Genomic DNA, 15,103 nt, shown 5'->3' with positions numbered 1-15,103 from the left:
TTGTTTCTCTATAAGACCTGCCTAAGAGTGGGGTCTTGAGAATCAAAATCACAAGGATGAATTTTCTAAATTTTCTCAAGTCAGACTAATTTTAAAGGAATTGATAATTCTGCCTCTACTAATAAAGAAGACTATCGGGAGCAGGCATGTCTACTTTTATTTCATAGGAATTGGCCTTGGACTGATATTCAGTTTGATTCTCATTCTCCCTTGAGGAGTCAGAGGAAGTCAGACATGGTGCACATAGGTTTTTGCAGTTGACATCAGGAGTGAGATTCATTGCAGTGGCTCATGGAAGCCTGAGGTTTTGTAAGAGAAAGAACCAAGGGGTACAGGAAATGAAACTTTTGATTTTGGATGGCTAGAAGCCCTGGTGTGGCGCTGTGGGCTAATACGCCAGACTGCAAAGTTGTTTGAACTGCAAGGGCAGTGGTTAAAACTCACCAGATGCTTTTTGAAAACACTATACAGGGTCTCTATGGGTCAGAATTGACCTGACGGCACTTAACAACAACAGTTTGTATTTTGTTACCTGCAATGGCTGAAGAGAGTGAATGTAAAAGACAAAATGCTTCAGCTGAGGGGAGAACAGCAGCTTTTGGGTGTGGCACTGTGGGTTAATGCACCAGACTGCAAAGCAGTCTGCAAGGTCGGTGGTTCAAGCTCACCAGAGAAACCCTATACAGGGTCACTATGGGTTGGATTCAACTCAACAGCACTTCACAAAAATGCAATATTGTAAAATAGAGATACATGTGTGATGAAAATGAATATTGGAAATTATGATTGAAGAGTGTTTATAAGCACATTTTCAGCCTATACTTGATTGGATTTCCTAAAAGCAGAGTTTAAATTTTCCCAGAGAACTAGGCTCCTTTGTCAACTATAGGGCCTTAGGGGGAATCCTGAGTCCTACTCAGAACCTTCAGAGTTGGGACATTTGTATTTGAAAAGAAATGCAGACCAATCCAGAACTGCTGGGAAAACAGGAGATTCTTGATTGAAATAAAGATCTGCAGAAAAAAAATGGACTGTTCTCAAGAAAGCTGTTTGTCTTGGAGGCACCAAGGCCAGAAAAGTTCATGCCGATCAGAGAAAACCCCCTTCTAGGACTGAAAGTCAGGAAAACACAGCAATGAAGAGATGGATTCATTCTGGACAGATCCCGTTGGTGAGAGCAGATGGAGAAAAGAAAGGACTGGTGGGTCTGTGAAGTTTGGTGAGTTTTGTGAACTCTTGAACCCATAAGCACTAACTTAGCTCCTGGGGGCTAGGGCTGGGAGTGAAGAGACCAACTGATCTGAAGTATAGGGAAGTTTGTGTGAACTCCCAAACTTGCAACTGGTACTCATTTGACCTAGTTGGATGGCTGGGCTGAGTTGGCCAGAACCTAATTAGATGTAGAAAAAGATGTTTGATACTGTGAGCAAGTGTAAATTGCTATAATTTGGTGGACTGAGCTTTGCTTTTGGATGCAGTTGCTCAAAGTTCCAACCAGATGGAAGATTCTTCAAATCAAGGGACATGCTTTTCTCCTTAGAGTACTGGTTTGATTGTTGCTAAGTACCATCAAGTTGGTTCTGATTTATAATGACCTAGTATAGGGTTTCCTAGTAGTTGCTGGTGAGTTTGAACTGCCAACCTTGCAGTTCAAACCAACCTTGAGGTTGTGTGTTTATCCTATGGTGCCACACTAGGACACCACTGGGTTGATAGGGATGGGCTCTTTAAAAACTGGTTCACCACTTGCTGGCTCCAATGATGGGACGAACAGAGCTCAACCCAAAGAAGATAGAAGAGGAAAAAAGCATCATCTGATACAATTTGATAAATTGGACATCCACCTATAAATGCAGCAGTCCAAAAGAGGAAATAAATCCCTCATCCAAGAATTATTCCCACCCCCTCCACACAAAGAGTAGATAGGGATGGCCATCTTGAACATTGACCAACCAAAATGGGAGAAGAGATACAATGGCAAGAAGTGACTGGCTTACAAGCTTTCAAGAGGGAACCTAGATCGACAGAGCGGGGAGGATGGTAGAGTGTCCAGTGAGTAGTATCCGACCTGTCTAGGAAGGGCAGATGAAAAGAAATGCAGATGGGTCCCTTGGGAAGCAAGGGTGAATAACTGTTACCAGGACTGAGTGTGAAGACTGGAAATGTAAAGGTGGACATTTTATAGCAAGGAGGGGAGTGATTAACCTTTCAGTCTAGGAGTGGAGGGCCCTGGGACCATCAATGGAGAAGAACGGAGAGCGGGACCCCATCCAGAGGAGCAGTGAGGCTGGAGACTGAGACAGAGAGGATGACATGAAGAGAGAGGATGATGTGAAGAGATGGAGTGGCTGGGGTCTAGGGATCCAGCGAGGGAGAGAGGCTGTGTGCTGAGGACCGTGAGGGGAGGGCGGGCAGGATTGCAGGGTGTACCCTTTGGTTGGGTGATGATGCATGGATGGGATGGTAGCTATGGCAATGAGACGATGTATGATGGAATGAATGTAAAACTAATGTGCCCCCATGTAGACTATCACACAATACACAATAAAACATTAAAAAAAAAAAAAAAAAACTGGTTCAAACCCACCAACTGCTCCTTGTATACCTTATACAGGGTCACTATGACTAGGAACGGATCTGACTGCACTTGTCAACGGCATTGAACAATGCAGGCATGATCTAAAGAAGGTGGGAATACACAGAAACAAGTATCAAAAAAATTCGGCCAATATTCAACCATTTTAGGAGGTTGACAAAATATTCATTAGAAATATAATAGGTAAAACTGCCACCATCATTTTATGAGGACATTCCTCGATATTAGTTGCCATCATTAATTTACTTTTTTTTTTTTTTTTGCCATTTTGATGAATGAAAATGACTTTTCTATATTATCTTTATTCTCTATTTCTTGACTTTAACATTAACATCAATCTTTTGTGAAACTCTTGTAATTTTCTTAGGTCAAAACTTAATTTCATCTGCCATAAAACTAATGCAATAAAAATAGAAACTTATGACCTATATGATAAAACATCTCCTCTTTGATATGGTGCTGCTTTTCTCTCACAATCAGTATACAAGTGTTTAATAGCTCTGTAGCTAGTACCGCTCTGGTAGCGTAGTGGTTACGAATCGGGCTGCGAGCCTTAAGACCAACAGTTCGAAACTACCAGCGGCTCCGCGGGAGAAAGATGGGGCGTTCTGCTCCGGTAAAGATTTACAGCCTCGGAAACCCTGTACAGGGTCGCTATGGGTCGGAACCGACTCGACGGCACTAACAACAACAACAACAGCTAGTACCATATTCCTTGCTAAATCAAGAGGCTCACTTCAATAGTATGATTATTATAATGTGATAAATGAAATAATGTAGGTATGAGTAAAGCATGGTTGAACACAGAGGAACAAGCAACAAACACTGTATGGGTCCTGAAAGAAAAGCAGGAGTTTTCAAGTCCTGTATATGGGTGTGAAGATGAAGGAAAGCAACAATTTCAGGGAGAAAGAATAACATGTATTCTAGAAGGGTGAGGAAGAATGTAAGGAGAGATTCCGTGTTCCTAGTGTTGCGTATTGAGAGAGCAGTTTACAGAGGCAAATTTAGGATAGATTTTAAAAGACCTTGTGTGGGTTAAGTATTGGGCTGTTAACCACAATGAAGGCAGTTCACACCTACCAGACTCTGTGTGTGGGAGAAGTCTGAGGCTGTCTGCCCCTGTAAAGATTTAGTCTCAGAAACTCTATAAAAGGTTGCTATTAGATGGAATTTACACAATGGTAATGGATTTAATTTCTCTCTCTCTCTCTCTCTCTCTGTATTAAATAAGTTTGGATTTTATCATTTAGACAATAGGACCAAATTGTAGATCTATTTTTTTTTAGAAGTCATGGTTGGCAGCATGGGGTATAGACTGGAGCCCACAGATGGCTGGAAAACCAGAAAATAAGGGGGGAAACAAAAAGCTTTAATTTTGAGTTTAAGTTGTAGCAATTTAGAAAGATGAGACTGTTCTGACAGAACTTCTGATATTTGTTTTGTGTTTGGAATTTAATGGCAGCTGAGTAAGGTACACACACAGAGAAATAACTCATATTAAGACAATGAATAGACACGGAGTTGACATGTGTCTTGCTTGCCAGATTTAGAAGTTGGTACATCAGTCATAATCCTATGATTTACATGGGAATTTATACCGATAGGAATTATTGTGTCTATAAGAAGCTACCAAATGTTATAATAGCCTGTCACCAGGTTGGTGTGCCATCAAGTCAGTTCTGAATCATTGCAACACTGTACAGGGTTTCTAAGGCTGTTTTAAATCTTTGTGGGGGCAGAAAGCCTCATCTTTCTCCTTCAGAGCAGCTGCTGGGCTTGAACCACAATCCTGTGGTTCTCAGTCCAGTGCTTATCATATGGAACCACAGTGCACCCCATCACCAGGTTAAGAGGAGTAAATTATTCAGGTCTCTGTTTAAATATCTTTTTATCAGAAAACTCACTGATTTATATACTCAGAATATCAACCCTGTCTCAGTCTATTTCCTCCTGTCACATTATAACACTTCTTCATAACACCCAGCACCTGCCATATATCCATTTTATTTGGTTGTTTTCTCTTTTCCTGCATCAGAAAGTAGACTTCAACATTTTTCTCCATTGCATTCCCATATTCTAGAACATTTCAATGAGTAATATTTGTAGAATATCCAATGAGCATTTGCCATGCAGTGACTATGTTTATTTTACAGAAGTTCAGCAATGAAGAAGCTTCCAAGTTTCCTAATCTTGATTCAGTGAATGGTAATTTATTATGTGCCTGAAATTGTATGCTATCCTGAGTTTCTAATATTCCTTTCTTCCTTTTTTCAGCTCCAAACATTCGTTTCTGTTGCACATCTCATCACAGTTGAACAACACCGTACATTCTAAGTTCATTAGCTCAAAACCTTGGAGTTAATTTTCCTTCCACTATTATATTTATATTGAATCATTGAGTTTTATAATTTTTGACACTATTTCTCCTGTACTGACACTTCTCCAGTGTGCAGACCATCATTTGAAGACTTCGTGGTCTCTTTCTAGTTAATCTCCCCTGTGGTTATCCATCTGTCTACTGACAAAAAACGTTTATTGTTTTTTCATCACATTTGTTGTCTAGGAGAACAAGTTGAACTGTTTACTCTAAAATTCTAGACTGTTCATCAACTGACTCTCTGTGCCTACTAAAACTATCTTGGTATTTTCCCAATATTATTTCTCATAATCACTTCACTCCCAAACTTTTGAAGATTTATTTATTTTCTCTCTATAAAAAAGCACAGGGTAGTATCTGACTTCATGTTTTTAAGCATACAGCCATATTTAATAACATAGAAATTATACTTCTATATGCATTCTTAATTACTATCTGCCTAATTAAAAGACCACCTTTGGATGAAAACTTATTTTTCATTCATTTACATGAACTTCAGAAACCTTTTTAGCACATTTCCTCTCACTTGTGAAAGTATTAAATGTCATGTTTCACATAGAATTTATCACAAGTTTGACCCTGGGTACGAATGGGGAGAAGGGGGCATTCTAAAAAAAGTACAGAAAATAAATATGCAAAAAAGATAATTATTATAAAATGTAACAAGTGCAATGGTACAGGTATCAAAGCATAATTTAACACACTAATACACCTTTACTAGGTAATGCCTTGAAATAATACTAAATGTGAAATAAATTGAAGCAGCTCTTTTGCTTCATATACTACATTTTAAACTATGAGCATAGTAGCTATAATATAAACTAAAAATTTTAAATAAAAATAGATTCAGTTGGTTACAAAACAATTCAATCATAGAAACCACTTACCTAATAAATGTAGAAATAAGCAAATGTAGACCAGTTTGTTCCTTCCTAGACAGATATCAGCAAGCCACCCTACAAACACAGGGGCAAGAAGTGAAGTTCCAATAAAACATAAATTCAAAATGGCTGCCTGGTAGTTGCGATAACCAAGCTTGATGGTGCAAAAGGGAATCATATTGCAGACGACTTCAAAGAAAGTGAATCTGTCACACAGTTCCACCAGAAGCAAACAAATGCCAATCTGTATTTTTTTCATGGAATATGCTGAAGAAAAATAACTATCATCTCTTATAGTTTTCTCCTTCTCAATGCCCTGATTTAAGTGTAACTTCTCATAATTTACTTTAATGCCTGTAACAGACATGACTACTTTCCTTGAGTACAATTATGTTAGTGGCTTTAACTTGGTCATTTTTTTAACCTCACTCCTCTAATGAAAAAAATAAATAAGATCTTTGCTTTGAATTTCACAACTCTATGCTAAAATTTTATAAGGCTTTTTGCACATTAATGTTGTTCATTTTGAAGATCCAGTAGCACAGGGAAGAAGACAAAAATATTTAAATGTTCACGGTAGTCCAGAGTAGCCAAATCTGATTTGTTTGTTTAATTACTTAGAAGCTAAATTAGGCTTTTCCTCCAAAATTTTATTGAATTACATGAATTCAGTTGCATATGTGTGGAAACTCATCTGCTTGCACTGATAAAGGTTTAAACACCATAGCAAAATAAGCAGTTTTTCAGAAGAATCTGAGCACTAGAACAAGAAATAATTTGAGTCTAATAATTTTTGATACTTTAATTAAACAAGCCAGAACAGTACCAAGAGATAAAACATGAAAGAAAATCTGTTTTTGAGGGGGCAGGATACCTTATCATTATTACAGTTCTTATTATTTTTGGTTGGAATTCTGATAAGAAAGTTAATTAGGTTAAAAAAAAGTGCTAGTACATTTAGGTAACAAGCAGAGTTTACAGGAAAGTAATTTAAGTGCACTAACGAAAGGAGAAAATATTAAACAAAAACCTTCTTCCTTTAAGTTGACCCCATACTTGTAGAACAGTCTCTCAGAGGAAATTAGAATCAAAAGACGTTATTTGACTCACTTATTATTAGTTACAGCAACCAGCCTACACAGGCTTTGGGGAATATTGGATCTGGTATCACCCCGACCCTCCAGCTGAGTTGAATGCATGGTGGCATTCTATTTTAGCAAGTGGTAGGGCACCAATTAAGCTAAAATACAGCAGCAAAAGAAAATACTTTAACATTTTGGGCTTTAGCTGCAAGGACAAGGAACTGAAGCTATTAGGTCAAAGTCATGATCATTCAATCATAGGGACTGAATATTCTCATGTTGGAGTCAAAAGCAAAAGAAACTTAAAAAGACTTTTGACTGCAATTCTTATCTTTCCACCTAGAATATTGGGAACAAATGTTTTTAATTCCCAATATTTTCAATGTAATGGTAGCTATTTGCATCTGTTCAGTATCACTTCCTCTTTCCTTAGTAACAGTGCCTTATTTATCTCTTATATAAAGTTATCATATAATTTATTAACCAAAGTTGAACACTTTTAGCACTGAAAGTTGTGTGGTTTATAGGATATTCTTGGGCAGCAGGTATAAACTTGAGACTGTCTAGAACAAACTCCAACATGTGGGGTTTTAGTCTCACTATTAAATGAGATTCCTGTTAGAGCTAATAATTAGATCGAGTTAATAGTTTTCATATGCATGTGAAAACTGGACAATGAATAAGGAAGACCTTAGAAAAATCAAATTATGTTGTTGGCAAAGAATATTGAAAGTACCATGAATTGTAGAAACAAATAAATCTGTGTTGGAAGAAGTAGAGTGAGTGCTCCTTAGAAGCCATGTTGGCAAGATTTCATCTGTCATTCTTTGGATATGTCAGGAAGGATTAGGCCCTGGAAAAGGAAATGATGTTTAGTAAACTGGAAGGTCAACAACAGAGGGAAATACCCCAGACAACAGTTATTGACACAGTGGCAGTGACAATGGGTTCAAACATAACAAGAATTGTGAGGATAGATAGATATAAGTTGGAACTGACTAATGGCACCTAACAACACCACCAACAAATTAATCATGGTATCCCTTTTCCTTTGACTGAGAGGTCAACATGTGATCAAGATGGTCCCTTCACTTTTTCTTTCCAGAATTTTTTTTATTATCACTGGGATGACTCAAGAATGGATATGGTAGAAGTTGGTCATTCAGATTGTTGTTACTGTTAGTTGCCGTGACGTCAGCTCTGACTCATGGTGATCTCATTTACAACATGGCAAAATATTGCCCAGTGCCACTCCATTTTCATCATTGCTGTGCTCATACCCATTGTTATGGCCACTGTGGTTTTTGAGTGTCTTCCAAACTAGGAACTCATTTTTCCAGCACTGTATTGGACAGTATTCTGTTGTGATCCATATTTTCAGAAGTAAATTTCCTAGCCTTTCTTTCAAGTCATTTAGAAGATTGTGACTAAAAAGAACTGCTCAAAAACCCTATACAGGGTCACTATGAGTTGGAAACAACTCAACAGCATACCACCACCACCACCACCATCAATCGTGTAGTATAAGCACTTGATTGCTCACTGCAAGGTCAGTGATTCAAACCTATCAGCTTCTCTTTGGAAACCCTATACAGGGTTGCTATGAAGTGGAAATGACTAGGCAGAACATTAAAAAATAGCCATCGAGGAACAAAATCAAGAACTACTCCTGAAACGTTCAGTTTCTTCTTTCTTCTATTTTTAGATATTTTTCCAATTGTATACAATGTACATGCATTGTTTTTATAGTGAAAAAAATATCATTTCATTGCAAAGAGAGAAAGAGAGGAGTGCTGGGCGAGGAGTTCTATTGAACTAAAGGACAAAGGGAAGTCAAAAGGACTTCCAGTTCAGACACACATGGGTTTATTCCAAACAAAGTATGTTTACCCAAGTCTCTGTAATCAGCTGATGACTACAGACCTTTGTGTTCTTTTTCAATGATTTTGGAGTTTGGGGAACAAAAAGAAGTCTGAAGTGGTAAGATCAGATGTGTAGGGTAGATGGGGTAAGATTTCCTAATGCAATTCTTGTAGCATCACCCTTTCTACCCCAAAGAATGAGCTGGTAGTTGCATTGTCTTGATGGGGGAAAAAAATCCTTGGTATAACTTTCCTAGGCTTTTTATCACCAATACAGTATTTTATTTTCTTAAAATATCTTCATAATAAGTCCCCATGATTGGTCTTTGTCCTCTGAGAAAACTGACCCCTATTGATGACCACTGGATGGCTAAATACAGGCCATTGGTTCAAAACCACCAGATGCTCCTTGGATATCCTATACAGAGTCGCTATGAGTTGGAACTGACTCAACAGCACTTAACAACAATGGCAAGGGACAAAATATTGAATAATGCAGAAAGCTCCAAAGGAGCTGGAAAGAACACACAGAGTCACTATACCAAGAAGAAATAGTCGATAGGCAACCATTTCAAGAGATAACATATGATCAAGAACCAATGGTACTGAAGGAGGAAGTCCAATACATTGAAAGCACTGGTGAAAAATAAGCCTCCAGAAATTGACTGAAAACAAGTTGGAATCTTTCAACAAACGGATGCAGCACTGGAAGTGCTCACTCATCATTTCCAAGGAATTTGGAAGACAGCAACCTGGCCAACTGATTGGAAGAGATTCATATTTGTGCCCATTCCAAAGATAGGTTACCCAAAGGAATGCAGAAATCATTGAGCAATATTATTAATATCACATGCAAGAAAAATTTAGCTGAAAATAATGAAAAATGGTTAGAATTGTACATGGGCAAAGAACTGCTAGAAATTCAAGCCAGATTCAAAAGAGGAGGTAGAACTAGGACATATATCATTACTGATGTCAAATGGATCTTGACTAAAAGCAGAGAATACCAGAGAGATGTTTACTTGTCATTTATTGATTATGCACAGGCTTTTCGCAGTGTAGATCATGACAAATCATGGATAATAGTAAGAAGAATTGGTATACCAGAACATTTAATTGGACTTATGTAGAACCTGGACATAGAACAAGAAGCAGTCATTAGAACAGAACAAGGATTACTGAAAAATTTAAAATCAGGAAGGGTATGTGTCAGTATGTATGCTGAGCAAATAATCTAAGAAGTTGGATTATATGAAGAAGAATCTGGCATCAGGATTGAAGGAAAATTTATTAACAACCTGTGCTATGCAGATGATACAATCTTGCTTGCTGAAAATGAAGAGGACATAAATACTTACAGATGAAGACCAAAGACCACAGCCTTCATTATGGATTGTACCTCAGTGAAAAGAAAACAGAAATCCTCACCACTGGAGGAATAAATAGCATCATGATAAATGGAGAAAAGACTGAAGTTGTCAAAGGCTTAATTTTGCTTGGATCCACAATCAACATTCATGGAAGCAGCAGCCAAGAAATCAAATGACATGCATTAAACCTGCTCCATAAGATCTCTTTAAAGTGTTAAAGAGCAAAGATGTTAGGTGGAGGATTAAGGTGCAATTTACAGAAGGCATGGTATTTTCAATGGCCTCATATGTATATGAAAGTTGGACAGTAAATAAGGAAGACCATACAATTGATGACAGACAAGTGGTGGACAGTGAATAAGGAAGACAGTAGAAGAATCAATACATTTGAGTTATGGTGTAGCAGGAGAATATTGAAAGTGCCATGGGCTGCCAAAAGAACCAACAGATCTGTGTTAGAAGTGCAGCTAGAATGCTCCTTGGAGGCCAGGATGTCCAAACTTCATCTCTCATACTTCGCACATATTGTCAGGAGGGACCAGTTGCTGGAGAAGGATATCTTGTTTGGTAAGATGGAGGGTCAAAGAAAAAGAGGAAGACCCTCAGCGACATGGATTGGCAAAGTGGCAACATCGATGGGCTCAAGCGTGGCAACGACTGTGAGGTTGGCCCAGGATCGGGCTATGTTTCATTCTGTTGTGCATAGGGTCTCTATGAGTTGGTACTGACTCGATGGCACCTAATAATAACAACAACATACAATTGATGTATTTGAGTTATGGTACTGGAGAAGAGTATTGATAGTACCGTGGTCAGTCAGAAGAAAAAACAAAATCTGTGTTGAAAGTAGTTCAGCCAGAGTGCTCCTTACAAACCAGGATGGTGAGACTTTGTCTCTCTTACTTTGGACATGTTGTCAGGAGGGACCTGTCCCTGGAGAAGGACATCATGCTTGGTGAAGTGAAGGTTCAGTGAAAAAGAGGAAGATCTCAAATGAGATGGATTGACACAGTGGCAACCACAATGGGATCAAGGGTAGCAATGATGGCGAGTATGGCCCGGGACTGGTCAGTGTCTCGTTCTGTTGAGTATAGGGTATCTATGAGTTGAAATGGACTTGGTGGGTCCTAACACAAAACAATTCTTCACTGAAGACATAAAGACCAAAAGTCAAATGTGTGATCATAATATTGAACACTGTTGTATATATTATTGAACAGAAAAATTATTTGGAGATCTACTTGATAAACTAATAAATGTCTCAAATTGTTTTGTGAGCATCTAGAGCATACATGCATCAGGTTTAGAAAGGGTTGCTTTGGGAAGATATTATAGAGCCTTCTAAATTGTTTTGATAGTGTGTTACTGCAATACTTTTTCCATTTTTATATGTACTTCTAGAATAGCTTTTTATAGTTGTACAGAAGGATATACATTGAGCTTCTAATCATGAAATCAGCATTATGAATTCACCAGTTGCTTTCTGGAAGAAAGAGGAAGCTTTTTGCTCCAGCAAAGATTTACAACTTCTGACACCCTACATAGGGTTGCTGTGAATTGGGATCAGTTCGATGGCAGTGGGTTTGGTTTCTGTTGTTGTTTTTTTAAACATTCAATATGCATTTTTAAAGGGAGAGCTTTGTTATTCAATATTTCTTTGCCCTTGGTATGCACAAAGGTCAGTTGCAGATATTTATTCTTTTAGTTCTATTGTCATTGTTGTTAGTTACCATTGAGTGGATTCCAACTCATAGCAAACCTATGCACAGCAGAAGGAAACATTGCCCTGTCCTACGCCATCCTCACATTTGTTACTGTTACTCTTGAGCCCATTGCTGCTGCCACTGTGTCATTCCTTCTCATTGAGAGCCTTCCTCTTTATCGCTGGTCCTCCATTTTACCAAAAATGATGTCCTTCTCCAGGGGCCAGCTCTCCTAATAACATGTCTCAAGTATAATTCCGTTTAATTCCATTGACTATGAGATGTGGCATCGTGTTTGAAAGCATTGTCAAGAACCTGGAGCTTGGTCTTTCTGTAATTTAATTACTGAAAATTGTGTATCATAATCTTGTTTTTTTGGGGTTTTTTTTTTTTTGATATGCTGGTAGAGATGCAAAGTAGAATTGGAAAGGTAATTACTGGACTTCATTTTATATTTTGTGAAAAATACATTGTCTTTTGTATTTGTAAAACACCTACCTTTTCTTTTATAATTGGGCCTGTTAATTGGATGATATCCATAGCCAACACTTCTCTCTAGGGTAAAGGAAAATTACTGTAGTCCTTAGCAGATAATAGCTCATGCAGTCCCAGGTACACAAAAAATGTCCACTTCTCCTCCAGTGTAGCATGTCTTCTCCTCTTTTTGAGTCCTCCATATCATGCCAATGACCACTGTACACTTTGTTATTGTGTTGAACTCTACATAGAAGGTGTATCTATATAAAGTAGTAAGGTGGAGATGAGTTATCACATGTTGTTTGTATTTTTATTTGTTTGCTTTCTGTTTTGATCATGAAAGACAGGCTTATGAATATGGAAATCGATAATCCCCAATTCCCTGTTTTAACAAATACACCTCTCCTGACCTTCAAGGAAATTGGTAAATATCTCCATTTAGATTTCTCATGGAAATTTTAAATTCATCATGTCCTAAGCTTACCTCAGTATCTTTCTTCCAGATGACTATTTCAATATTTTCCTCTTTATCGTTAATAATGTCACCACTGACCCAAATACAAAAGTCAGAAAACTATGAGGTATCCTGGACTCTTTCTCCATTCTTCCTCACTTATCTTATCTGCCTTTTTCTAAGTACCTAACATATTCAAAGGAGTGCACTGGCTCTGTAAAATAAGCACTAGACTGTGAACCACAAAGTTGGTGGTTCAAGCCCATCAGTGGCTTGAAAGATGAGGTTTTCTACTTCTAAAAAGATTTCCAGCATTGGAAACCCTATACAGAGTCCTGACTTGATGGCACTTAACAACATATTCCAGTCACTATTCCAGACTTTGAGGGAGAGAAAAAAAAAAAAAGGTCAATGCAACCTTCTAAATACATTGCTTGCCCACATGATACATTCTGTGAAATAGCATGTTGTGTGATTTGGGTGCTATGTGAACACCATATCCTATACAGGCACTCCTCAGATTACACAAGTTTCAGTAGTAAGTCTGTCTTTAAGTTGAGTTTGTGTGTAAGTAGGAATTGTTGAGCTCGGGTGTGGCACTGCAGAATAAGCATTGGACTGGTAACAACAAGGTTGACTGTTCAAATCCACTCTTGGAAACCCTGTGCAGGGTCCCTATGAGTTGGATTCAACTCAAGGGTACACAACAATAAAGAATTGTTAGGTACATTTATATCTAATCTGTTAGTTAAATGTTTGTCTCAGTGTATAGTATTCCTTTTCTTTGTTGTTGTTGTTGTTGTTGTTGTTAAGTGCTGTCAAGTCGATTCCGACCCATAGCGAGCTTGTACAGGGTTTGTGAGGAGAAGCTGGTGAACTTGAACCACTGACCTTGCAGTTCAAAGGGGTTTGTAGTCTGGCGCATTAACTCACAGTACCACACCAGGACACATAAAAAAAGAAACACTTCCTGATACACTAAAATATCTTTAACACAACAATACAGTAGTAATAAAATTTTGATGCAAGTGACAAAATAGAACCTATTTGTTATTGTGAATCATAGTGTATACCTTGAATTTTCAATATAATAGGCTTTATGGGGGTTAGGGCCAAATACATATATGTGATGTGACTTTGACTGAATGGATATTATGAGGCACATACACAAATGTATCTCAAAGAGCACTCTGGCTGCACTTCTTCTAACATAGAGCTTTTGTTATGTTGGCAGCCCATGGTACTTTCAATAGTCTCCTCCAACACCAAATATGCATGCAAAGCTGGCCAGTGAATAAGGAAGACTGTAGAAGAATTGTTGTAGTTAGATGTCATCAAGTTAGTTCCAACTCAAAGAGACCCTATGCAGAGCAGAATGAAACATTGCCTGATCCTGCTTCATCCTAACAACTGTTGTTTTGTTGCTGTCACTGTGTCAGTCCATCTTGTTGGAGGTCTTCCTCTTTTTCTCTCACCCTCCACTCTACCAAGCATGATGTCCTTCTCCATGAACTGAGCCTTCCTAATAACATGTCCAAAATATGATAGACAAAGTCTCACCATCCTCACTTTGAAGGAACATTCTGGCTGTACCCCTGCCAAAACAGATTTGCTAGTTCTTCTGGCAATCCATGGTACTTTCACTATTCTTCCACAGGATCATAATTCAAATGCATCAACTCTTCTGCAGTCTTCCTTCCTCATTGTCCAGGTTTCATATGCATATAAGTTGATTGAAATAACAATAGCTTGGGGCAGGTCCACCTTAGTCCTTAAAGTTCTTTACCATTTTAAAGAAATCTTTTGTAGCAGACTTGCCCAATGCAGTAAATTCTTCAGATTTGCTAACTGCTGCTTTCATGAGTTTTATTGCGGATCCAAGTAAAACGTAATCCTCGACAGCTTCAATCTTTTCTCCACTTTTTTTTTTTTTTAAGGTTTTTATTGTGAATTGAGTGAAAGTTTACAGGGCAGATAATCAGTTTTACATTAAACAAATCATATACCTTGTTTCATTACAATTATTATAATCCCCTATAGCATAGTGGTTACAAATCGGGCTGCTAACCTCAAGGTCGGTAGTTCGAAACTACCAGCTGTTCCTCAGGAGAAAAATGAGGCTTTCTGTTCCTGTGAAGATTTGCAGCCTTGGAAACCCTGTGCAGGTTCACTATGAGTCAGAACCACCTCCATGGTACTTAACAACAACATGTACCATCAGTTAACAGTATTTCTCACTATTCACTTTAGCTCTTTTTAAAAAACAAAAACCACTCAGGCATATATAATAATTTACAC

General features: G+C 38.0%; 1 protein-coding gene across 1 annotated transcript in view; it reads right to left on the bottom strand.

The window, feature by feature from the left end:
* SLC15A5 (solute carrier family 15, member 5) overlaps window positions 1–6,224 on the bottom strand; it is a 141,220-nt gene extending 134,996 nt beyond the window's left edge. Inside the window, exon 1 of the mRNA XM_006866064.1 lies at window positions 5,864–6,224. Within this exon, the coding sequence (XP_006866126.1) occupies window positions 5,864–6,224 (361 nt within the window). The remainder of the gene's footprint in view (window positions 1–5,863) is intronic.
* Between the last annotated feature and the right edge of the window lie 8,879 nt (window positions 6,225–15,103).

Source organism: Chrysochloris asiatica, unplaced genomic scaffold (genome assembly GCF_000296735.1).
Source record: "Chrysochloris asiatica unplaced genomic scaffold, ChrAsi1.0 scaffold00086, whole genome shotgun sequence".
In the NCBI taxonomy this organism is placed as follows: domain Eukaryota; kingdom Metazoa; phylum Chordata; class Mammalia; order Afrosoricida; family Chrysochloridae; genus Chrysochloris; species Chrysochloris asiatica.
Note: the sequence above shows the minus strand (reverse complement) of the source record. Positions and strands in the feature narration are given on the sequence as shown.